This window comes from Lemur catta, chromosome 19, assembly GCF_020740605.2.
Source record: "Lemur catta isolate mLemCat1 chromosome 19, mLemCat1.pri, whole genome shotgun sequence".
Classification (NCBI taxonomy): Eukaryota; Metazoa; Chordata; class Mammalia; order Primates; family Lemuridae; genus Lemur; species Lemur catta.
Window position 1 is genome coordinate 30,339,501 of NC_059146.1, and position 24,731 is coordinate 30,364,231.

The 24,731-nt window shown below is 52.4% G+C and overlaps 1 protein-coding gene across 2 annotated transcripts in view; it reads right to left on the reverse strand.

The window, feature by feature from the left end:
* Positions 1-24,731, reverse strand: part of RYR1 (ryanodine receptor 1) — a 105,281-nt gene that overhangs the window by 27,331 nt on the left and 53,219 nt on the right. Inside the window, exons 64-88 of one of the 2 annotated variants that reach the window (XM_045532098.1) lie at positions 23,772-23,853; positions 23,114-23,244; positions 21,761-22,087; positions 20,640-20,874; positions 18,095-18,182; positions 17,906-17,998; positions 17,394-17,408; positions 15,911-16,081; positions 14,395-14,454; positions 14,071-14,208; positions 13,431-13,543; positions 13,154-13,250; positions 12,625-12,731; positions 11,400-11,451; positions 11,186-11,269; positions 9,790-9,889; positions 9,400-9,479; positions 9,228-9,304; positions 8,560-8,633; positions 7,879-7,896; positions 6,711-6,791; positions 3,832-3,920; positions 3,626-3,754; positions 3,443-3,547; positions 1,132-1,213 (exon numbers count right to left, since the gene is read on the reverse strand). In XM_045532098.1, the coding sequence (XP_045388054.1) occupies positions 1,132-1,213; positions 3,443-3,547; positions 3,626-3,754; positions 3,832-3,920; positions 6,711-6,791; positions 7,879-7,896; positions 8,560-8,633; positions 9,228-9,304; positions 9,400-9,479; positions 9,790-9,889; positions 11,186-11,269; positions 11,400-11,451; positions 12,625-12,731; positions 13,154-13,250; positions 13,431-13,543; positions 14,071-14,208; positions 14,395-14,454; positions 15,911-16,081; positions 17,394-17,408; positions 17,906-17,998; positions 18,095-18,182; positions 20,640-20,874; positions 21,761-22,087; positions 23,114-23,244; positions 23,772-23,853 (2,628 nt within the window). The remainder of the gene's footprint in view (positions 1-1,131; positions 1,214-3,442; positions 3,548-3,625; positions 3,755-3,831; positions 3,921-6,710; positions 6,792-7,878; positions 7,897-8,559; positions 8,634-9,227; positions 9,305-9,399; positions 9,480-9,789; positions 9,890-11,185; positions 11,270-11,399; positions 11,452-12,624; positions 12,732-13,153; positions 13,251-13,430; positions 13,544-14,070; positions 14,209-14,394; positions 14,455-15,910; positions 16,082-17,393; positions 17,409-17,905; positions 17,999-18,094; positions 18,183-20,639; positions 20,875-21,760; positions 22,088-23,113; positions 23,245-23,771; positions 23,854-24,731) is intronic. The other variant, XM_045532097.1, reaches the window with a different exon arrangement.

The following is a 24,731-nucleotide window of genomic DNA, read 5'->3' on the forward strand; positions in this document are numbered from 1 at the left end:
CCAGACATGTCAGTGTATATGTCCTAAAAGGCAAGGACATTCTCCAGTATAATCACAGTATAGTTATCACAATCTAGAGATTTAACATCAATATAATTCAGTTATTTAATCCAGTCCAGCTGATTTTTGCCATGTGAGAATGTGGACTCAGGGCCACATAAGCTTCCAGTTTTTCAAGAAAAGCTGGAAATCTTGATGTTTAAGATGAACCTTTTGATTTTTAAAAGCTAATGACTAGTCACCCCAAAAAGTGAAACACTGTAGGAGGATTATACATCACAACATTGTTTGTAATAGTAAAATATTTAAAAACAACACTTGAATGTCCATCAGTAGGGGTTTGGTTAAATGGGTCACTGTACAGCCACACAATGCAGCCCACGCAGCCATGTAAAAGAATGAGGATACTCTTTATCAACCTCTGTAAAGAATCTCTATAGAAAAAAGTCTGTTTATTAGTTAAATTGTTTTTGTTAATAAATTATGGTTTTAAGGTCACTAAGTTTGGGGGATATTTGTTATGCAGCAAAAGCTAACTGATGGCTGGGCATGGTTGCTCACGCCTGTAATCCTAGCACTCTGGGAGGCCAAAGTGGAAGGATCGCTTGAGGTCAGGAGTTCGAGACTAGCCTGAGCAAAAGTGAGACCCTGTCTCTACTAAAAATAGAAATAATTAGCTGGGAACTACTAAAAACAGAAAAAATTAGGCAGGCATGGTGGTGCGTGCCTGTAGTCCCAGCTACTCAGGAGGCTGAGACAGGAGGGTCGCTTGAGCCCAGGAATCTGAGGTTGCTGTGAGCTAGGCTGATGACACGGCACTCACTCTAGCCTGGGCAACAGAGTGAGACTCTGTCTCAAAAAAGAAAAAAAAAAAAAAAAAGCTAACTGATATATTTAGCAAATAAATAAATATTAAGGACATAAATAAAAGTGTCTGTGCCACCCATTTTATTAAGATTTCCCTGGAGAGTCAATAAATTAATTATCTACCATCAGGATCTGGCACAAAGTAAGTGCTCAGTAAGTGTTTGCTGAGCTTGTTATTGCAAGGCCTCCTGGGTCCCAGAGGGCCTTTCTCTGGCTGGTCTGAATCTTTGTACTGACCCCCATCCCAAGCCCCTGGGTGTTTACCTTCTAGTAGCGACAGCAACATCACCACCATGTCCTTCTGTAGATCCAGCAGCTCCTTCAACAGCTCGATCTGGCTTGAGTCCTAGAGACCCCGGATCCCAGATGTGTGAGGGCTGGTCTCTGCAGAGACACCTCCCCACCTCCCCCACCTTCTGTCCCTCCTCATCTAAGACCCCCTTTTTCTCCCCTCTTACCTCCGAGGGGACCCGAGTCCAGACATGTTCCTCGGAAGCAGGGGAGGGGGCAGAGAGACAAGATTGTGGGGGTGGGCTGGCACTTGGGGGAAGGGTCCAACAGGTGATGTGTAAAGGCAAGGGGCTGGCAGACAAGGAGGACTGGGAGGCTTGGAGGGAAGGCATTTGGGGCAGAGACAGACAGAGACAAATACTGGGGACAGAGACCCAGATCTGGGAAGGAATGAGAGCCCAGCACTGTGTCTGACCTATGGTGGGTGCTTGACCATGTATGTTGACTAGAATGTGTGATGGCGACAGTGGGACTCTGGGTTCAGGAGGAAGGCTGGGAGAGACAGCCGTGTGCTTTCTGGGGAGAGTATGGTCATATGTTGCCTCCCCTGCCACGATGCCTCATGTAGGGCTCACAGAAACCTCCAAGACAAAGTTCTGCCTCATGGTACCTATTGGTATGAGGTTGAGTCACATAAAATTGCCAATATGTGACCATTTTTGACCTACAAAGTGATAACTTCATATGGTTCCATCAATAAAATGGAGAAGGCGGGGAGGATACCAGGTAAATACAACTTAAGGCTCCTTCTACTGCAATGCTAGTTCTAGGAGTTGCTGGTTCCAGTCCTAACACACTTCCAAAGTTCCAAAGCTCTGCATTCTGAGTCTAAGGTTCCAACATTCCAGGATGTCAAGACCCTAAGATGGGTGGATTCCTGTGGTTTGTGTCTGCCCATGATTCAGTCCCCCTTTTATCTTAACAATCCCTCAACTTCCAACTGGGGCGCCCGGAATCCTTCTCTCAGCATATAGGGCTAACCCTACCTCCTGGTTCTATGGGTAGGTATATGACCAGGTCTGGCCAATCAGAGCATTCTTGCCCAAGGTTATAGTGATTTGTTTAGGGCTGGGCATGTGACCTAACAGTCCAGTGAGACAGAATCTTAGGTCTTTCCTTGGAGCTCCCAGGAAAGAAGAGCTCTCTTCCCTCTGGAGCTGTTAGGGGGGTAGATGGGAAACCCGAGGCACCATTTTTTTGTAGCCCATGGGGACAGCCTGCTTGAGAATGAAGCCAAAGAAGAGAAAGACATTTCTGCTGACACCACTCTAAAATTATTGCTTTTCCTTAAGCCACCACTTTGGATTGGATTTTCAGCCTTTGCAACCTAGACGTGGATTGTGGCTGATGAATGAACACAGCAGGATTTGGAAGTGTATGCTTACGATATCAACATTCTCTAGAATTTTAGGATTACACCAACAGCGCAACTTCAGCTGCTCTGAGACTGAGGAACTGCATTCTAAATTTAACTCCTTTCAAAAAATCAGATGACACCAGTCAGGGTTTCTGCCAGCCTCTGTGGCATCTTTGGGTAAATTAGAAAAAGGCTTCCTTAAAACACTTCCTAGTTGAGAAATTATATAGCACCCTTTACCGCCACCTGCTGGAAAACTATTGTAATAAACACGCCAATATTTTTATGATGCCTAGGATGTGGACCCACTCAGAGTTCGTGTCCTTGTGAAGTGCACAACCTGCCCAACAGTATTTGGCAGCTTTGCATATGTTTACCAGATGGAAGCAAAGCCAATGGATCAAGTGTTTGTGAGACATTGACAAGGCTGCAAAGGGTTGGGGAAAAGAGGAACACGAGGATTCTGGAGACGGGAGATGGGACTCGACAGGGACCTTACATCATGGGTGCCTGGGATGGGTGTCCTCTGCCGCAGGCAAGATAAAGAAGCAAAACACTTCCTCAGCCCCAGGTCCTAATCTAGAGGCCTGCCCCCATTCTACCCGAAGGGCTGTCCGCATCTGAGATGACCTCATCAGACAGAAAAACACCAACCAATCATAGAAGAGCTTTAGCTGGAGGGGCGGGGCCAACACATCAGACCAATGGAAGTGTAGATGGGAAACCAGCCGATTGGTGGAGGCAGAGGAGGAGGGGAGGTTATGCAGAGAGCTAACCCGGAAGGAAGATAGATTGGGCCGTGGGTACGGGACCATTCTGGAACATTCCAGGAGCACTTGGGTGACAAACTGACCAAGGGGCCAAGACTTGGAAAGGGACCCCTTGAGGGATGCCCGGAAGCAGGTGGAGGAACACAAGGACTCGAACCTGAGCGAGCTTCATCATCATGTGGGCGAACACGTGCAGGAATCCCACCACCGCGTCCCAGAGGCGGCTGTGCGCCAGGCTCTGCTGGTTCCCAGTGCAGGGGCCCTGAGGGACAGAGGGCTACGTGAGCGCCAGGCCGGGCGCTGGATGCAGGACTGCCCTGCCCTAGAGGATGGGCCCTACCTGGATGTACTCAGTGAGGCTGTTGAACACCTGCTTAGCCACCGACATGGCTTTGGAGAAGTTCCTCTTGCCCTGCTCTTCAATGACATCCTTGCCCGAGTAGTACCAGTAGAAGTCGCTGATGGATTCCTGGGGGGAAGTAGGGTGTGAGGGGGTGGTCCCAAAGCCCTGACCCAGGATGCACCTGAACGGTCTCATACGCTCACCTGCAGCCGCAGGAGGTAGTCCACCGTGCAGATGATGATGTTAATAGTGGTTGTGTTCCCTGTCTGTGTCCGTAGGTAGTTTTGGAAATCTAGGGAGATGAAAAGTTATTCATTCATTGAGCATCTACCATGTGCTAGGGGAGATGGACAGTGGATCATTTATTCATTTATGAAACACATATTTACTGGGTATCTATTGTATGCCAGAAGGCATATAATCATTAATTTATTTAATAACTATTTATCAAGTTTGTGTGATCATTTATTCATGTATCTAAAAATATTATCATTGAGGGCCCACTACGTGCCAGATTTGGTAGAGGCTCATTCATTCATTTTTTTCCCAACAAACATTTTCTTTTGTTTTGCTTTTAGAAACAGGGTCTCGCTTTGTCATCCAGGCTGGAGTGCAGTGGCATAATCATAGCTCACTGTGAGCTCAAACTCCTGGGACTTACAGGCACATGCACCATCACACCCAGCTAATTTTTTTCTATTTTTAGTAGAGACAGGGTCTCGCTCTTGTTGAGGCTGGTTTCCAACTCCTGACCTCAAGAGATCCTCCTGCCCCGGCCTCCCAGAGTGTTAGGATCACAGGCATGAGCCACCATGCATGGCTGCATGGGATGGCTTTAACAGCCCTTGAAAGTCCCCCCCTCCAAAAGTTTTACTTTCCACCTGACTTCCCTGTAGTCACTTCACAATCGCTGTATCAGGCTGGCTCAACAAAATGCCCATTTTCCTGGTTTCATGATATAGACAAAGAATGTGCTCAAATATTCAAGATTTTATAAGTAAATGTCCACGCTTTCTCATCAATAATTTCTTTCTAATTCCTTTATTTGTGTTAAATTGGACTGTATGCTTAAATGGTTAATTCTCCCATAAAGAATTCTGCCAACTGCGAACACTTTCATAGACCTGTGCAAATACACAGGAGACAAACCTTTTTTCTGCTTTAAATAGCATTGAATACTCAAGACATGCAAGGCTTCAGAGATTTGAAAGGTATTTCAAATATTTATTTGATTGGGCCAGTTAACGAATCCATGAATTTAGGCAAAGGACTGGTTTGCAAACTTGTTGGGAGAGAGAAATCCCACCTATAAGAACATTCTCATAGCCGGGCGAGGTGGCTCACGCCTGTAATCCTAGCACTCTGGGAGGCCGAGGCGGGTGGATCGCTCAAGGTCAGGAGTTCGAGACCAGCCTGAGCGAGACCCCATCTCTACTAAAAATAGAAATAAAAATTATCTGGACAACTAAAAATATATATAGAAAAAATTAGCCGGGCATGGTGGCACATGCCTGTAGTCCCAGCTACTCGGGAGACTGAGGCAGTAGGATCCCTTAAGCCCAGGAGTTTGAGGTTGCTGTGAGCTAGGCTGACGCCACGGCACTCATTTAGCCCGGGCAACAAAGTGAGACTCTGTCTCAAAAAAAAAAAAAAAGAACATTCTCATTTTCATAAAGTCATAGATCCAGGAAATAAAACCCAATGACTGATTCCACCTTAGTTCAAATTAAAGAATGAAAATCTTAGTCAGAGGCCAGGCGTGCTGGCTCACGCCTGTAATCCTAGCACTCTGGGAGGCCAAGACAGGCGGATCACTTGAGGTCAGTTTGAGACCAGCCTGAGCAAGAGCTCAATAGAGACCCCGTCTCTATTAAAAATAGAAAAATTAGCTGGGCATAATGGCTCGCATCTGTAGTCTCAGCTACTCAGGAGGCTGAGGCAGGAGGATTGCTTGAGCCCAGGAGTTTGATGTTACTGTGAGCTAGGCTGATGCCACGGCACTCTAGCCTGGGTGACAGAGCGAGATTCTGTCTTAAAAAAAAAAAAGAAAAAAAATCTTAGTCACATGGCACAAAGGTATTTAATAAACCTTGAGGAAAAACTAGTTGTGGACACAAGAGTTTTTGAGAATGCCAAGCGATGGATCGTACTCGATCCTTTGTTGAAAAGAAGAGTGAAGATTAAAAATATTTACAAATCAGGTACCTTAAACAGCACCAGCCAAGTGGGGTGAAGGTTACGGAAGTTAGATTTCTAATTACTCAGATTCTTGTCACGAAAGTTAATTTCCAGGTAGTCTGTGGTTTCATAATCATCTGCTAAGGGTTATAACCACAACCTTGAGACTCTACATGTTTGTTATAGGAAATGGCATTGGGTAGAATGTTTGCTGTACAGAATTTTGACTGTTCCTTTAATGTTGCAAACTATGTGTGCCACACGAGGCTATATTTTCTCATCAGTGATCTGGTTAACTAATTTGCTGTGTCATCCTCAATCGTGTTAAATTGGCTGAGCTAGAACAAAAGTTGTGAAAACTCTTGCTTAAGTTAGGAAAACTCTTGCTTAAGTTAGGAAAGAATCTGTAGGCCTTCCTCCTGGCAGAGTATTTTATAAGCAAAATAAGTAAGTGATTCTAATTGATTCATGTAAAAACAGCAGGCAATTTTTTTCTCTACAGATCCAAAAGTACAGAAATCTACCACATGTACTGAGATTTGGCAGCTGCTGCAAAATGCCTGTGGGAAAATGGTGTGTAACAAATTGCCCATTTGGTCAAACTGATTTTTGGCCAAATTGGTTGTTGGCAGATTGCTTTTGGGAAATTGTACTGGCCAGAGGAGGTGAAAGTGAAGCAAAGTGGCTAGATTCCAGAAATTTCAGGGAGATTTTGGAAGGTCGACATACTGACACCAGCTGGAAGTAAAGAATGAAGGACAGCAGAGTCAAGGACAAGGCCTGGGTGGCTGGTGAGGCCATCAGCGTATAAGGGGAGGAGGGGCGTTGGAGACTAACTCAGGCAACCCTTCCAGACTGTCCCCAAACCTTGGTCTCCTCTCCACCCCCAACCCCTCCTCCTCACCGTTATTGTGGCCCTCGCAGAGCAATTGCAGGAATCGGAACAGGTCTTGTGTGAATTCATCATCTGCCATGACCTTCTCTCCTGCGTGGAACAGAGGGGGCAGGGCCCAGGAGGTGTCAGATGCGCCAAGATACAGCACATGCATGCACACGGCCCATGCACACTGCACACACATGCCCAAAGCACGGGGGTGCTGGGAGGAGCAGCCACCACTTCAAAGACACTATGAGGGCCACTGACATTCATGACACCAGGGGGCCCCGACCTCAGAGTCCAGGATATGAGCAGATAGAGACCTGAGGGGCCCTGAGTCATGAAGCTGGGGCCTCAAGTGTCTTTATACAACATCAGTACCTCTCTGATGTCACCACTCGTGCGACATCAGGGAGTGTCTGCCAACCCAGCAGACGTTCAGGCAGCTGGTATCGCCCTCAGCCCCCCTCCAGGCTGTGGGGGTTAATGGGTTATGGGGATTGGGGTCACTTTCACACCAAGGCTCTGAGCAGGGGGGATGTTGGGCTGGGGTGAGAGCCGGGGACTGAAAGCTGGCCAATTGGCCCAGATGCCTTGAAAGCAGCCAATCCAGGAGAAGCGGAAGGGAGGCGTATAAACATGGGCCAATCAGAATGGGCATCTGAAAGAAGCCAATCATGGTGCACTGTAGGGGAGGCTAGATGTTGAATGGGCCAACCAGAGCAGGCGCAAAGGAGGCACGCACACCAATCAGAGTGGATGCTGGAGGCAACCAATCCGGTTGGTGGATGGGAACCGCTGGCCGACCAATCTGGGGTCAGGCTCAGAGAGCAGAGGAGGTGGGAATGGGGGTCACCCCGCACCCCGGACTGCGAATCTGGGTCTGGATTTCCGAGAGTATCCAGCTGGAAAGAGATCTTTGCCATCTTCTCTACCTTCTATTTTACGCATGGGGAAACTGAGGTTCAGGGAAGGTAACAGAATTGTTCACAGTCCCACGCGTCGTCAGTGGCTAATCTGGGACCCGAATCTTAGGTCTGGACTTCTGACCTCAAGACTTCGCACCGCTGTGGTGCACCCGCGAAGGGTCCCTCCCTGCCTGCACGTCCCAGATCCTCAGCCCGCAGGTGTAGGGGCGGCTGGGGTTAGGAGGGGCGCGGCAGCAGCACGGCAAGGAGCGGGGCTGGGGAATTACCGTTCTGGCGATTGATGACTGGGGCAGCCAACAGGATGGGAGGAGGAAGCAGGAGAAAAGAGAGAAAAAGAGAGACAGAAGGAGACAGAGAGACAGCAAACACGCACAGTGACACATTCGGGGACAAAGACACAGACGTGGAGAGAAACGCCCCACAGAGAGAAAGGCAGAACGATGAGACAGGAGGAAGTGGATTAGCAAGGAAGACGGTAGGGAATGAGAGTAAAGGCAGAGGGAATGAAAGAAGAGGGCAGAGAGAGACACGGAGAGGCAGAGGTGGAGAGGCAAGAGGCGAGGATTGGGGTAGAAAGGTTAGACACGTCACGACACGGCAAAGAGGAGACGCGATTAACCCGGATTAGGGACATTAATAAGAGAACAGCAACCAGGGTGTGAGACTTGGGGCACATGGAGGGCGGGGTCCATGTGGTGATGGGGAGAGAGCACAGGACAGAATGACTCCCGGGGCAGGGGGACCATAGGAGGGGGGTGACCCCGGAGGACTTGGGGGGCGGGACTGGGGAACCACAGCAGGGGGAGGAGCCCAAGGGAGCTGTTGGGAATGGGGTGTCTTGGAGGAGGGGAGCTCTGGGCAATGGCGGAGGAGGGATTGTCGGGAGGGCGGGAATCCTGAAGGAAGAAGATGTCCCAGAGAGAGGGAAGCCCAAGAAAGGGCCTCACCAGTTCCATCCTCATTGACCATGCCCAGCCCCTCTGCCTTGTTCTGTCTCTCAAAGGCGTTGAGATCCAGGACGCTGAGGGAAAGGAGGGAGAGACGGAGGGTGTGATGAGGACTCTGCCCTCCTCTCTTCCGGGGAGTGGCAGGCTGGAGAGCCATTGTCACCCACGTCTAAGCCGAAACCAAGAGGAAGCAGAAACGAGGAGGTGGCAGAAGCTATGAGGTGGCAGCTATTAAAGGTAGGGCCAGGATGAACCATGTACAAGCTGAAGTAACAATGAAAACTATCAATTAGCAAAAGCTACAGAGGGGAGGAAAAGTCCGTTGACAGCAAGAGCAAACAGAGGCGGGCAATGGTAGAGCCATGTTAATAGGGACTATCAGGTTTTCAGAGATAGCCCAAATTCCCCTCTGCTGCTTCCTTGGAATTCTCGACAACCTCTGGTCGCACTGTCTGGAACCCATATACAGCTCATTCTTAAAGCCTGCGACATTTTGCTTAGTTATTGTTCTACATTAATTCTAATAAACTCTGTGTTATTTGAGCTACCCTGAATGGGTCTCTTCTCCTCTTTTCGAAGAGAGCAAAAGTAGAACCGGAAGTGGCATCAGGCGTGGGGGCACTGCCATATCAAATAGGGCTGAACTGCAAAATGTCACTAGAACCTACCTGCACGTTTGCATTAGTGCCTGGATACTCTGGAAGAAGCCAACTTCCTTCTTGTCCTTCAGATAATCCAGCATTTTCTGCAAAGGGGTCGGCAGGGGAGGGGGAATTGGGAGTCACACAGGAACCTCCCACCCCACTTTGCCCTCCCCCCAGGTCCCTTCGCCTCTGTTACCTGCTGCACCTCAGCATTGCCGCCATTGAGGATGGAGATGCCCAGCTTCAGGGTGGAGGACACCATGGCGCCCGTCTCTCCTGGCAGCGGGGAGGGGGACAAAAGATGGTCCACCCAGTTTGGGGGCAGCATGTTCCACCGACCAGAAAAGAGCCATCCCAGGGGATGTGAGAGAAGGGAATGGAAGAGTGTGCAAAGGTGAGCATACAGGACTGATCGTGATTGAAGGGTGTGTGAGAAACTGCGAGGGGAACGTGCAAGGGCTGGGGTGTGAGCGCACGTCACAGGCTTGGAGCGGTGGCAAGTGGGTCCACAGGGAATGGGTGGGCCAGGGAGAGTGGGGACAAGATGGGTACGCTCAGAAGAGCTGAATGCACATGCGAGGGACACCTTTGCAGGCGCTGATCATCTGGAGCACCATCTCGGCGGCCCCCCGGTTGTGGAGCCGCGCCTGCTGGTACAGGAGCCTCTGCTTCTCCATCTCTTTCTCCTGGGGCAGAGAGGCAGACCCGTGGGGGCGAGTGAGTCCAGGCTTTCCCCTCGCAGCCTCGGCCTTCACCTCTGCCCTGCCTGCTCCGGCCACATCCACAACTCACTCTTTCAACTGTGAGCTCCCCAGCCCCTGAGACTCACATCCTGCATTTGTCCCCTGCAGCTAGCACAGGGCTAGGCATGGAGCCAGGTCTACACAAATCAGGGCTGGACGTGGAAACACCTTAACCTAGGCTCACAGGCCTCCAAGGGGTCAGTGGACACAGTCCAGGCCGTCTGTGAACTTCAATGGTGAAAAGAGTTACATTTTTATGTTTACCACCCTCTAGCAGAAGTGTGGCATTTCCTTCCATTAGGGATGAGGCCAGAAATTACAAGAATATTAGCAGAACCTGTGGTTTTTGTCACCAATAAAAATCACAAATGTTTCTGTATCACACTATCATTGCTACAGACATCCTGAAATATCACTTGTGCTCATTGCTACTTCTCAATTATATAGTAGTTATTAGACCCACTGCTAGATCTTGTTATCTGGTAGTTTAGTAAAGAAGTGCAAATATTACTGTATCACAAATTTGTTTTCTAAATATTTTGATAGTCATTTCATACTTGTTTCCTCTCCTATGAATTCACCATATACATTTAAAAACATAATTTTCTTTATTTTTACTTTTTTTAAGAGACAGGGTCTCCATATGTTGCCCAGGCTGTTCTCAAACTCACAGCCTCAAGCAATTCGCCTGCCTCAGTCTCCCCAGTAGCTGGGATTACAAGCAAAAGCCACCAAGCCCAGCCTAAAAACATGATTCTGAGAAAGGCTTCACCAGATGCCAGAAAGGACCCCAGCAGAAAAAGGTTAGAAGACTCTTAAGGAAATGCTTTCTGACTGCCTTACTGAATGAATGGACTGGTTAATTGCACGTTTACTAGCCGTCTCACTGCCTGGCCTTTGCATATGCATCTAATGTTCCATCTACTCGGGACACTACTTTTATCTTTCTGCCTCAGATATCCCCTCCTCTGAGAAGCCCTCCTGATGTCCTTTCCCCCCAGGTGGGTCAGGCACCTCGCCTGGGCTGCCATAACCCCCCCCCTCCCGGAGAGTCCCCTATCTTGGCCTTAGCTCTCCCATCACCATGGTGAATACTCTGTGATGTTACTCTTTGGCTGATGTCTGTCTCCCTAGTGGACTGACTTGGTCACTGCTGTGTCCCCAGAGCATTGCTGAATGAATGGGAGATGACTGAAATCAGGGTCCCTCATCCCTCCAGGATCTCCTGATCCCACCTACCTCAAAGGAAACCTCCACCTCTTCCTCTTGTTCATCTTCAGCGCCACCACCACCGTTCTCCTCTCCCTCCTCCAGGTGGCAGCTCTGGGGATGGGGCATCGGTTAAGGGACAATGTGAACAAAGGAGATGCCCCAGTGCTGCCCCAGCCCTTAGCGTGGGCAGGCACTGCAGCTGGGGAGAAGGAAACCCGCCCTGGGTGAGGCAGGGCCTCACCTTTGCCATGATGTCAGCGTAGGCGATATACAGGTAATCCTCATCTAGTTTGCTGAGGAAGCAAGCAGGGAGACAGTCAGGGCCCAGCAGGGAGGACTCCATCTTTTAATAGCCCCAGTTTCCTTTGAAGAGTCAACCCTTCCCATGCTCAGGCTGTGTGGTTCAGGGTGGCACGTGATAAAGGCAGAGCCAATAAGTACTTTTGATCAGCTTGGCCACAATAGTAATTAAGAGATGGTCATGTGGTCTGGAATTCACCCTGGGAGTTCTGCCCGAGCTATTGGTAGAGACGCTCTCTTTGCCCCAGGGATGCTAAAATCGAGCTATGGAAGGCTGGAGCTCCTGGGGCCATCTTGCCGCCTGTTGCCTCCCTTAACAATGATGGCCAACCTCTTGGGTCCCCTCTATCATGGCCAACACCTACTGAGTGTTTACACTAACACCGTGTTAGTCCCTGCCGGGCATGTGGTCGTGATGCCTGCAAGTGCACCACCCATCTCGTGACCACAGGACAAATGCTAAGGGCAGAGCAGAAAGCTAGAAAGAGCCTGGGTTCCTGCCAATGAATGTCATTGTGCCACAGCCCAGCCCTGGACTCGACAGCTCTTGACTTCACGTTATGTGCAAAAAATAAATCCCCGCGCCTCCATATCCTCGTCTGCAAAAGCAGTTGAAATAGGATCTATCTCGTAGTATGAAGATTAAGTGAAAGAATACATATGTCGAGTGCTTAGCGTGGCACCTGACACATAACAAGCACTTGATAAGCTGCCTGTGATTATTGGCGGTAGCAGCAGCAGCTGGAACCTCCTTATTATACTTAAATTTATTACTAAGCCTGCCATTAGAAGTAATTAGAAAAAACACCATTACTTCCATCTGTTGGAAATTTGTCATACATAGAAATTTTTTCATGATATACTGATTTAGTTTGAGCAAAACGCTTTCTCCTGGAAAAGCCTAGTAAACCTACATTGCCTGTGATGTGAACCCCTCGGACGAGATGCCCTTGTATATGGGCAGGCTGCATGGCACACGTGGCAGGCTCGCCTGTTCTAGTACAGTGACGTTTAAAGATCAGCAATGGGGCTCCCCCAGGACCCAGAAGGCCTCTCTCTAGGTGCAGGGAGGTTGTTGGATGGAGCGGTGGGGGGGAGGGGGTGGGCAGTGAGTCTCTTTCCAAGGACCTTGAGGGCAATTCTGAGGCCCTGAGAAGGGTCCTCACCTCTTTTCTGTCAGGGCAGTGCGGCTGAAGTGCAGGACCAGCTGGTGCAGGGGGTCTGGCTTCTTCTCCTCCACTTCTTCTTCCTCTTCTTCCTGCTCCCCAGCTTTCTGGGGGGAGGGGACATTTGGGGGAGAGGTTTCTGGAGTTCCCTCCTATCTCCTCCCATAGCCGTGCTGGGCTGGATTCTTTTCTCTTTTCCTACATCCTGCACCCTACTTTGGTTCTATCCAAGCCAGGCTCTGCCATTTCTTTTTCTTTTCATTTTCTTTTCTTTTCTTTTTTTTTTTTTTTTTGAGATGAGGTCTCACTATCTTGCCCAGGCTGGTCTCGAACTCCTGGGCTCAAGTGGTCCTCCTGCCTCAGCCTCTGGAGTATCTGGGATTCCAGGCACAAGCCACCGTGCTTGGCTAGGGGCTGCCATTTCTATGCCTCTCAATGTGGAGGGCAAGCCCTGGGGGTATACAAAGGTGGCCTCAGCTTCCAGCCATATCCAGCCCTGCCCCCACATCCCGAGGCAGGTGGCACTCACTGAAAGGTCATCTATCATGCGGTCCTCAAAACTGTGGTCTTCAGTCATGATCCATGCGGCCTTGTAGCTCTCCAGAAGCATGTTGCATGCCCGGTGCCTGCAAGGAAAGGGCTGGGGGTCACTGAAAGGTCTCCTCCTCCACGTCCCCCTGCCCTCTCATGCATCTGCCGCCCCAACCACCCGCAAGACCCCATGGCGTTGGCACTCCATCCTCTGGACTCCCCAGCCACCCTTCTTCCACGGCCCGTCAAGCTCCCCTCCTTCCTGGAGGCCTTACGTGGGCAGGTTGTACAGGGGCGTCATCCGGAAACAGGCCACGACTGCCCGCCTGCGCTGCTTGGACAAAAGCTTGTGCCACACGGCCTTCTTGGACTTGTAAGGGTGCTCGGTCTGGGGGACGGGGCAGTCTGTCATGTCTTCAGACCCTGCCTCTGGCCCGATTCCCACTCCCAGTCCTGGGTGAAACTGCCCATCTGTGCCCATGTCCATATTCAGGGCCGACTCACAGGCAGAAGGAACATCTTGGCTCCACCAAGTCAACGTTCTAGCTCTGCCTCCAGATCGAAATTTCCATCCTAGGCACCGTCCACAGACCCAGGGCCACTACCCAGGTCCTGCAAAGCCCACCCAAGGCCCTGCCCACAAACTCAAGGTATCTTCACTGGGCCCCACCCTCAGACCCAAAGTCCTGCCCCCTGGTCCGGTCCCCAGAAGCCAGATTAAGCAGCAGGTTTCTCCCCCAGATCCAAGGTTCCATTCTGAACCTCACCCTAAACTCAAGGCTCCACCTCCTACCCCGCCCCAAACTTAATATTCATCTTCAGGCCACGCCCACAGGCTGAAGGCCAGCCCCCCCCCCCCCCCCGCCACGCCCAGAGACCCAGCTCTGGCCGCTCAGCAGTCAGAAGCCTCAGCACCTGGTCCAGATGGTAGAGCACGGCAGACACTTCCTGGACCCTGCGCACGATTTTCTCGGGGTCGTCAGCATCCTCCTCGCGGCCAGGGAGGCCCCGGTACAGGGCCATCTGCCAGCGTAGAGACGGGGAGCCTTCCACCTGAGCGAGGAAGAAGGAGGGCTTCTCTGAGGGTCCCCGCCCGCGTTTCAATACTGCGAGGATTCAGGGAGTGCATGCTAAGGGCCTGCTTCTATGCCTGCTGCGTGGCAAGTGCTCGAAGGTTAGCTCTTATTGTGGTTATCATCCCGACCTAACCCCTTTCCGCGGCAGATTCAGGAGGCCTACCTTTCCCTGAAGGTGAAGGTTGTTTTGCAGAAATTCCCGCACTTCCTCATCTGTGTCTTTCTGGGGAGACATGGGCCAGGCTGGGTCACCCTGGAGGTCCCAGCCTCTTCCTTGGCCCACACCCTTTCCCTTCCAGGCCACCACCTCAAACCCTGGCCAGAAGTTTTATTTGCGGGGGGGGGGGGCGGCCGAGAAAAACTGAAAGAACCCAAAGGTAGACAGTGGTCAGAGAGGGGTCCTGGAGGGGACCAGAAGGCCACAGAGGCCCCTTGAAGAGACAGTAATGACTCCAGGGGCCACATGGGGGTCTGAGAGGAGGTAAGGGGTGAAAAGAGAATGTCATAAAAGGTCAATAAGGCCAAAGAGGGACTTTTGGGGCCAGAGGAGGGTCAGAGTAGGACAGGCAGTTTTTGAAGACAGAAGGGGGAGGGGTTATGAAGGGAGTCAGCAAGGTCAGCAGAGGTCATAGGGAACAGGCAGGTCAACCGAGTCACAGGTTACACAGGGGCCGGGAGTGAGGGTCAGCAGGGTGAGGGTTCCTTAGGGTCCCAGGAGAGGGGGCCCTCAAGGACCAGGGTGAGGGGTCAGCAGGGCCCTGGAGGCCTGTTTGGGGTCCCAGCAGGATTCAACAGGTCCTAGGAGGAACTTGAGGTCCTGCAAGAAGGGGCCTTTGGGGTTCCAGGAGAGGGGTCCTTGTGACACTAGGGGAGAAGTCAGTGGTCTTCAGGGCCCAGGGGTGTTAGCAGGTTGTCAGAGTGCCTACAAGGTCCTGGGGGAGGGCCACAGGGGTCTTGGGGCAGAATCCTGGGAGGACTCCTTAGGGTCCCTGAGGCTGAACAGGATGGGGGAGATTGTCCTTGCTGTCCCATACAAAGGGAAGTGGGGTCCTGGGAGGCCTCCTTGGGGCTCCAGAGGGCTTAAGAAGTTCTCGTGGCAGGGTCAATCAGTCCCCGGGGTCCTTGAGCCCTCAGAGGTTTGGGTGTGGTCCTGGGGAGGGGGCTACTAGGACCCTGGGGGACTACTCAGGTCACAGGGGCTCACTGGGAGTCCTTGGGGGCTCAGTTGGGTCCTGAAGGAGAGGGGAGGTGAACTGGATGGCTCAGTGGGAATCCAGACGTTCAGATATGAGGGTACTGGGGACAGTCAGGGGTCATGCAGGGCTCAGTGGGTCCTAAAGAGTTTGAGGGAGTCTTGGAGGGCTCATGGTGCCTTGTTTGGGGGATTCTCAGGGTCTCAGGAGGCTTGGTATGGTCCTAGGGGGCTCAGTGGGGGTCTGCAGAGCTCATTAGGGTCCCAGGGGTCTTAGAGGCATTTCTGGGTTTCAGTGGGGTCCCAGTTAGGGTCCTGGCAGCATCCTGAGTGGCATCCTCAGCAGCCCGGGGGAGAGCTCAGGGCATCCCAGAGAGCTCGGTGAGTCCTCAGGGCCCTGGAGGAGGCTTAGCAGGGTCCTAAGGGAGGGCTCCCTGGGGTGCTAGGTGGGATCCTGGCAGGTTCCCAGGACGGGCTGTGCAGGCACCAGGGCGTAGCGGGTCTTGGCCAGCATGATGAGGTCCTGGTCGGTGGGCGCACACATGTTCAGGCCGATGGGCAGCATCTTCTTGAGCGTAGCCACAATCAGCGATGTCTGCACAGAGTACCGGTCCCCCCGGCGCTTCTTCTTGGTGCGTTCCTGGTCTGAGCCACCTGACTGTGGGGACACATGGCTCAGCACCGGCCCAAGTCTCAAGCCCAAGCCTCAGCCCTACCTGCAGCCATTGCCCACACAAATCCACCCTGGATACCAGGTACCCCCCAGCCTCAGCCTCCAAGCACACCTCAGCTTCCACCCCAGACCTCGCTGATCCTTCACTTCAGACCCCCAGGCCTGACCACAGACCCTCCCTGACCCAAGCCTGCATCCTCAATTCCTGATTTCTTTCTATTTTAAAAAAAGTTTTTTATTTTTTCCTGGGCTCAAGCGATCCTCCCATCTCAGCCTCCCAAGTACCTGAGACTACATGTGCGCACCACCATGCCCAGCTCCAATTTCTAACCCAAACCTTCCAGATTTCCCCGAATTCTGGGTCTTTCTCAAACTCTGGCAGTCCTCTCCCAGAATCCCGTGAGACCTCCCGGTGGGCTCCAAACCCCACACAACATGCACAGCCCCACACTTCATATCCCAAGACTGAGCTCCCGAGAACGAAATAAAGATGCAGACCCACACAGAGTCCCAGAGACAAGAGAAGTTGGAAGAAAAAGAGAAAGACACTGAGAGACTGAGATGGACAAGAAGATGAAGAGACAGAAGATGCAAGAGGCGTCCAGAAAGATCTAGAAGCAGAGACACGGGAAACAGAGTCCCACAGCCGTACTCTGGAGTCTTGGGTGCACCCCATGGCCAGGGCCACCCCAGTCATGCCAATGAGAAGCCCTGATAACAAGCTTCGGCCAGAGCCACACCCACGCCGGCTGGCAATACGGAGCACGGCCCGTGTGCCAGGCGCTGCGGAAGGCCACACATGCAGCAGCTCACGGAGTCCTCGCCGAGCCCCGGGGCTGGAGGCCGTCCGAGGCTCAAAAGGATGGCATTTGACCAAAGTCACACAGCTAACTACCAACACGGGATTCTAACCCAAGTCCCTCTGATTCCAGAGCCCAGGACTTGGACCACCGCTCGGCAGGAGCGCCTGCTGCCTCCCCAACCATGCGCCCGTGCCTTCCCACCCCTGCCCCGTGACCTCAGCGCACGATGCTTTGGGGAAAGCTGAGTTGCTGCCTTTTTTTTTTTTTAAGTAACAAAAGTAAAAAAAAAAAAAAAGATGTCAAATTGCCAAAAGCTGAGGGTTGGGATGGGAACAGAAGGTTGAGGGGGAGGGAGGAAGGGAGGGAGGGTAGGGACTGGGAGCCAGGACAAGGGGTAGGGGACAGAGGCTTTCTGGGGGGTGCACAGGCTGGGGGGTTGGGGGGAAGAGGGTATTAGCCAAGAGCCATGCGAAGGTCCCAGACGTGGGGCTGACCTGTACATCTCCAGCCTGCTTCACCGGATCGCAGACAGAGACAAGAAGGGTTACCCCGGCCCCACAGAGAAGCCCAGGCCCAACTCCAAGTTGGCAGTACCCAGCTTCTCCGCCCCACCCTGCCACGTGTCACCTAGCTGGGCATTTGGACATTGGACCTTGGACAGGGGTAGGTGGGTTTGTCCTTTAGGCCCCTGAAGAGGGTAGTTCTGAAAAGGACAGGGAGAGAGCAAAGGAGGGATAGGGGTAATGGGGAGAGGGGGACAGAAATGGGAGATGGGGGAAGTGGGGGGGGAGGAGGAAGGGGAGGAGGGAGATGGGAGGAAGAGAGGTAGAGTAGGAGGAAATAGAGATGCGAGAAGAGGGAGAGGGGTGAGAGGGGCTGCTCTGAGGGCTGCAGGGAATGTGACCAGGCAGGACAGGCTGGCTGGGTGAGGAGGGGTCAGGTAGTAAGCCCTGGAGGGTGCTCCCTCCCTCCCTGTGAAGTGCTCCTCCCAGAACCAAGCACCCACCTTGGCCATTTTGCTCTTGTTGTCAGCGGTCAAAAAGGACATGTTGTTGATTTCATTCTGGACCACAAAGTTCTGCTCCTCGCGCTTGAAATTCTGGTGGGGGAGGCAGGGTTGAGATGGGTGAGGGGGGCACCTGTGGACAGCGCCTCCTCTGCCATGGAGAGGCGGGGCCACGTGGGGAACACTCACATGGGACTTGGACCAGTAGATGAAGATCTCGCCCACCATCCTGAACAGCTCCTCCGCGCTGGGGTTGGGCTCCGTCAGCCACTGCGCCCTGGGTCAGGGGACGGGCCGGTGAGGAATGGGGTGGGGATCCCAGGGCAGGGGCCACGCAGGGACATTGCAGAGAGACAGGATGGGGGACCAGGGGACATCCAGTTGGAGGGATGGAGTTTTCTAGGGTAATCTGGCCATTCAAATGAACATTTAAATTTTTTAAAGACTATTCCTTTAAAAATCTTTTTTCTTCCTCTAACGTTTTAATTGAAATACATACATATGAAATGTACTATATATAATACATCCATATTACATAACATACATATTTAAAAAGTCAAGTTGGTGAATTATCACAAAGTGAACACACTTGTGTAACCACCACCCGAATCAGAAACATCATTTTGGTCCCCAGAGGTAACCTTGTGCCCCCTCCCAGCCACATTCCCTTCCTCCTCTGCAAAGGGGACCCTTATCCTGACTTCTAGAACTAGACCCTAAGTTATTTTTATCTGCTCTTGATTATTACAAAACAGATGACATGATATGTACTCTGACCTCTTTTATTCAACCTAACGTTTGTGAGACTCATCCACATTGTTATGCGTCACAACAGTTTGCTCACTTTCATTGCCATGTGCTATTCTGTTGGATGAATGAATATTCCACAATTTATTCGTTTATAACTGTCGACCCAGCACTCCCACTCCGAGGAGCCTACTCAGGGCCCATTCATGAGCACACAGGTGACCGTGCAAAGATGGGTGCTGCGACGTGGTTAGTAATGGAGAAATCAGAAACAGCCCACGTGCCCAGCCATAGGGGCCTGGTTTAAAAAATCAAGCTACATCCAACTGCAGAGAATGTCACACAACCACCAAGATGAAAGAGGTGGCTCTATGTGTCTTTCATGGTATATGGTTGCATTAATTTTGAAAAAAGCAATCTGTTTCTTACAGTGGTATGTGTAGTGACAAAGAAACGGACACAGTCTAAACGTCCCACATTAGGGGAGTGCTGAAGACACAGCATATTGTCACCACGCGGCCCAGCAGACACCACTGGCCTGTGTGACAGCTGCCCTCCTTTCCCCAGCTAAGAGACCTCAAATTTGCTCATCATCCACTCCTCTCCTGTGTCAATCACAGTTATTGGTCTAAGCCAAACACAGAATTCCTCTTCTCCTAAGCTCACAGATCACAACAGTGGGGAAGTGGAGGAGGGGGACAGGCAAAACAAGCGACACGGAAGCCTGTTCTCTGATTGGAAGGAGGTCATGCTAGTCGAGTCTCTGGGGTGTGTCGGCTCCAACTCCATCCCTTCCTGCTTAGACACAAAGGGACAAACCAGAATCAAGCTCATAGACATGGAAGGGAAGGGAGATTTCCCTCAGACACCACAGCACGTATAAAACTGAAGGTTTCTAGAAGGTTTCTAATCCCAAGAACAGGTCCAGGGCGAGCCAATGGTTATTTAAGCCTGATTTTGCTAGAGGATGTATGGCTAAGTCAAGCAGCAACTGACAATAGTTCAGGTTTAATTCATGCCTGGAGTGGCAGCTGTGCAGGGAGCATATCACTGCTTCCCGTTTCTGCTCCCGGGACAGACACAGCTAATGCAACCCTCATGCGACATGAAAGTCTTTTTCAACCAGGATGGAACTTGGAATTGAAACTTGCTCTGCTATCCCTGGATTAGGCTGCACCGAGGAGTAATAATTCTTTAAACCGTGCCTCTTCTGATTTTAGGGAAATGTTAGCAATTGGTTGGTTGACACGTGGGCTGGTCCTATTATTAAAGATCTACATTTCTGGGGGAAATCAGGCTGACCTGATCCTTTCTTCTCTCAGCGATGGCGGAGGGCCCGACCATCAGGCTTCCCTGCACACATCAGACCCCCCCATCTACCCAGCAGGAAGTCACGGCGCTGGGGACAGAGAGAACGCAGGGCTCCGGAAGTTGATGCTGCAACCCTCACAGGGGCTGAGGGGGGAAGCACAGGTGGGCTGGGTTGGGGCCATCGTGGTGAAAGCCATGTAACCGGCCTTGCAAAATGACCCCTTCCGAAGTTACTTTTTGTTCCCTCAGACTTTACCAGTCAATCCCGACAACCAACTCAACTAGCTTCTCCCGGGATTCACCACCCACCGCCAGCAGCTGATTCTCGAATCCGATCACCTGAAGACCCTGTGACTTCGAGCCCCAGGCAACCCAGCCCGCCTTCCCCAAGCCACCATAAATCCCTTGCTCTTGGTCAGGGAGATGGATTGGAGACTATTTCTCCCACCAGACGTCTTTTACATTAAAATCCCTTTCTCCCTTGGCAATCTTCGTTGTCTTAATAATTGGTTCTTTGTGCAGCGAGTGAGGGACCTACCCAGGACCCCTTTTGGGGTTCAGTAACAGGCAGAATGGAGTGAGGGGGGGAGAGGGAGGGCCGGGTGGGAACTGGGAGGAGTGTGTATAGCAAGGCAGGAGGAGCGGGGGAGTGGGGGACGGCGGGGCACGTGCTGACCTGTTGTTGTCCACGTAGCGGATGAGCAGTGGGTACAGGGCGTACAGGTCCCGGCACAGCACGGAGAACTCGTCCCGCACCAGCATCTCCTCGGCTTCGGCCTTGGCCTCCAGGCGCAGCTGCTCCTCCTCGGCCACCACCTTCCCGGCGCGCTTGCGCAGCCGCCCGATGGTGGGGATGAAGTGCGAGTGCAGCAGCTCGGGCCGCGCCCGGCTCATTATGGGCTGGGCGAACACTGCAGGGCACAGCAGTCAGTGCGGGGGGGCTCACAGCCGGCCTCCCCCAACTCTAGCACCTGGCCTCTGACCTCGGGTCCCACCTCTGAGCTCTGACACAGCCCCTGACCTCTGTTCCCGGCCCGTGACTCCTGACCTGTACCTCTGATCCAGCGGCTATCATTAGACCCCAGCCTGACCCTGACCTTGGATGTGGCCCCTGAACACTGATCCCAACCATAACCGCTGACCTGAACCTAACACTCAGTCCCCATCCTGTCACCCCAGCCTGGCACAAGTCCTTGGCCTCTGACCCCCATAAACTGAATCTTCACCTGATATCTTCCCTTTACCCAGCATGACCACTGACCCCAATCTTCAACCTCTGACCTGGCCCATACCCAGGCTCTTACCTCACTATGATTTCTGACTATGACCCCTGGCTTCTTATTGCAGCCTTTGACCTCTGACCCTGGCCTCTGATTTCAGCACCGATCTCTAACTTAACCTTAATCCAAAACCTGATTGCTGACATAGAACTTCTGAACCAGGAATCGCAACATTTTAGGGACCCATTTCTTGACTTCTGACCTAGAACTCTGTCGGTATCAGAAACCCTGATGTCTGACCTGGTCCTCTGATCCTCTGTATGAGGAACTCAGGCTTCTGACTCAGCTCCTGACCCCTGACCTAACTCTCTCCAAGGCTCCAGAAATTCAGAATTGAGCCTGGAGGACCCCAAGACCCACCCATCCACCCCCGACCCTATGAACCTGAGATTCTGAGCCTGGCCTTTTGATGCTGACATTACCTAAACCCGGACTCCTCCCAACTCCCAGGAGACCATGGATCCCCAGATCTCCCTCTCAGACCACCTGGCCAAGGGACCCCAGGCCCCAGACCCACCAGCGAGCCGCTTCATCCACGAGGCCTCATCAATGCCCAGGTTGTTGACGATGATTCGCAGGATGTTCCCCAACAGGGAGTTGAGGTGATCTGAGGTGACAGCTGTGCAGGGTGGGGGGGCACCAGCGGTGGGAGGGGGCGCCTCGGGCCCGCGCTCCCACCAGCGGGGCAGGTAGCTGCACAGCATGGGCAGTGTGATCTCGATGACATGTGGCATCTCTGTGTAGCGGGCTCCTGACTCGGCCAGCCCCCCAATGTCTGCCATGAGCCGCTCCAGCACCGGGATATCAGGACACATCTCCTCCACACTGTTGGGGAGCCCCAGGACTGGGGTGCAGGGAGGGGTCAGGACATGCCAACCCATCACCCCCAGACCACAGATCCCTGACCTCCCTGACAACACATCAGACACCACTGAACTGCCACCCACCTAAACTAGTTCTCCCAGACCCCATTCCTGTGATCTCACCCTCTAACCCAACCACCTCTCCCAACCCTCACACTGAAACTCAGCAGCCCCCAAACACTTCACAACCCCAAGCCTGCCTGCTCCCTAAAATCTCACCCAATTTCCAATCTCACCCCTAGAAACCTTTGCTCCTAAAATCTCACACATCACCACCCCATACCCCGCCCCACGCTATGCAGCATACTCCAAGAGAAACCCTTCCCAACCCCGCTCTGCCCTCAGTCTCATCTCTCTGAATCCCACACCCCGATTCAGGCCCTTGAAACATACAAACCATCACTCCCTGACTCTGGGCCAGGTGCTGCCCTGAGTGTTGGGAGCACAGCTGACCAAAAACACAAGTTTCCTGCGCTGGAGCTTATGTTTTCCTGAGATCCACAGAGCATTCTAACCTCTGGACTGAGAGCTCAAGGGATCTTTGTCTGTTCACTGCTGAACATCAGGTGCCTAGGACAGTGCCTCACATAGTCGGTGCTCAGTGATTATTTGTTGAACGAATGGATAAATGGAGGAATGAATCCATGCTTTCCCTCAATCCTCCCTCACTCAAATACACCTCACCTCAAATGCAAGGATGTTAGAAACTCCCTCTGTCCCCAAGCTTGACGTCCTTAAATGTCACATCACTGAAATAAACCCCAAAGTTCTGAATTCCATTCCTGACCTCTTAATGCTCCTCATATAACAATCTTTAAGTGTCCCCATACCGCACACCAGGGCCCCGGCAAACTCTGGGACTCCCGAATGTGCGGTACCCCCAGCCTGGGGGATCCTCGGCCCCTCACAGCCCAAACCTGGCCGCACTACCCCAAAAAGGCGGGCTCCGCCTGGGCCCCGGCCAGGTAGAACACGGCCCCCCGCCCTGGCCCGCGCCCGCGGCTTACTGGCCCGCTCTCGGGGAGACTTGGTGGTGTAGACGGAGCAGGCGTTGTACTCGTTCAGCTGCGGCTCCAGGAACGCCACGGGCATGGCCGCTGCCAGGCGGGCCAGGCACTCCCCGAGGGCCGGCCGCAGCCTGCAAGAGGGGACTGCGCTTAGCCTCCACGCTGCCCCTCTTCGGGGTCCTGGGTCCCCATAGCAGAGCCCCCTCCCAGGACCCTTCGGAGCAGAGCTGCCGTCCACAGGTGCGCGCTGAAACCTGAGACTTCCGCGCTGGTGGACGCGGCCTCCTCGCGCAGCCCCCGGGGCTGGCTCTGTCAGTAACCCCGGCTCCGGGGCCAGAGTTCCGTGGCTGCTGTGCAGCGCCCGCGTTTCTGCGAGTCCCCAGCCAGGGCAAGCTTGTTCCCCGGCTGCAGGCAACCCGGCATCCCGGCCAGCAGGTGTCTCGCTCCCAGCCGGCCCCGCCCCCGGGGCTGGCCTCCCCGAGCGCCCTCACGTGGCCGCTGTGAGGAACTGCAGCTGCCGCGACGTACCAGCCAGTAGTTGAAGATCTCGAACACCTGCCCTGCTTTTCCCCCACCTCCGCCTTCTTCCCCTGCTCCTCCCTTCCCTTCCAGGCCCACGGTACCCACCCAGCCCCAAACTATGGCTCTCTCTCCTTACTTTTCCACATACGCGTTCCTGGTGGTTCCCAGAGAGTAGATACTGCACAGCGTTCGGTAGCAAGAGACCTGGACATCGTCCACTGAGGGAGACAGGGAGGGCGGGGGTCTGGGACGCACACCCCAGACCAGTTCCCTCCCACCACCACCCTAGTCTCCAAATAGGCCCGTGCAGCGGGTGAGGGCAGCGGCTGTAGGGCCAAGCCTGTCATGTACTAGATTTGTGACTTGAGTAAGTACCAACTCCCTCTTAGCCTCAGTCTCCCTCTCTGTAAAATGGGGATAATTATAGTATGGTCCTCACAAGGTGGCTGTGAGGATCAAGTGAGTTAATATCTGGAAAGCCGTTAGAACAGGGCACACAGCAGGCACTCAGTAAAGCCTGTTTTTTTTTTTCTTGTACAGGAGTTGTGGATCTCTCTCTGATGAAAGCCACGGGCACTCTCTCTAGAAAAACGCAAACAAACCTGCCACCCCAACTATTGCTACAATCTCACGTTATATCTACATACCTCCCAGACGGTCAAGGTGAGAGCCTCATAGACTTCACCAATGTCATGGGGCAAAAAGAGGCCCTGAGCTGTTCTAGATAAAAGACACTACAGAGACCAAATGCTATGGGAGAAACTTGACTGGCTTCTGAAGTTTTAAAAAATCAAAGACATTTTGTGGGTAACGAGGGAAATTTCAGTATGGTCAGGTTAGGTGTGATAATGATTTTGTGGTTCCGTGAGAGAAGGTCCTTGTTCTAGGGGATGCAGGCAGACCACCGAGGGATGAGGTACCCCACTGCCTGCCACTTCCACTCAAAAGCTCAACAAAAAACTGTGTAAATACCTTCATCTGTAAAGTAAAAGGTGACGCAAATGGTGCAAAATTGTGAACAGTTATCTTCTTTGGACTTTTCTGTATGTTTTTAAAATTTCAAAATAAAAGGTTGGACAGGGAAGAACCTTATTCA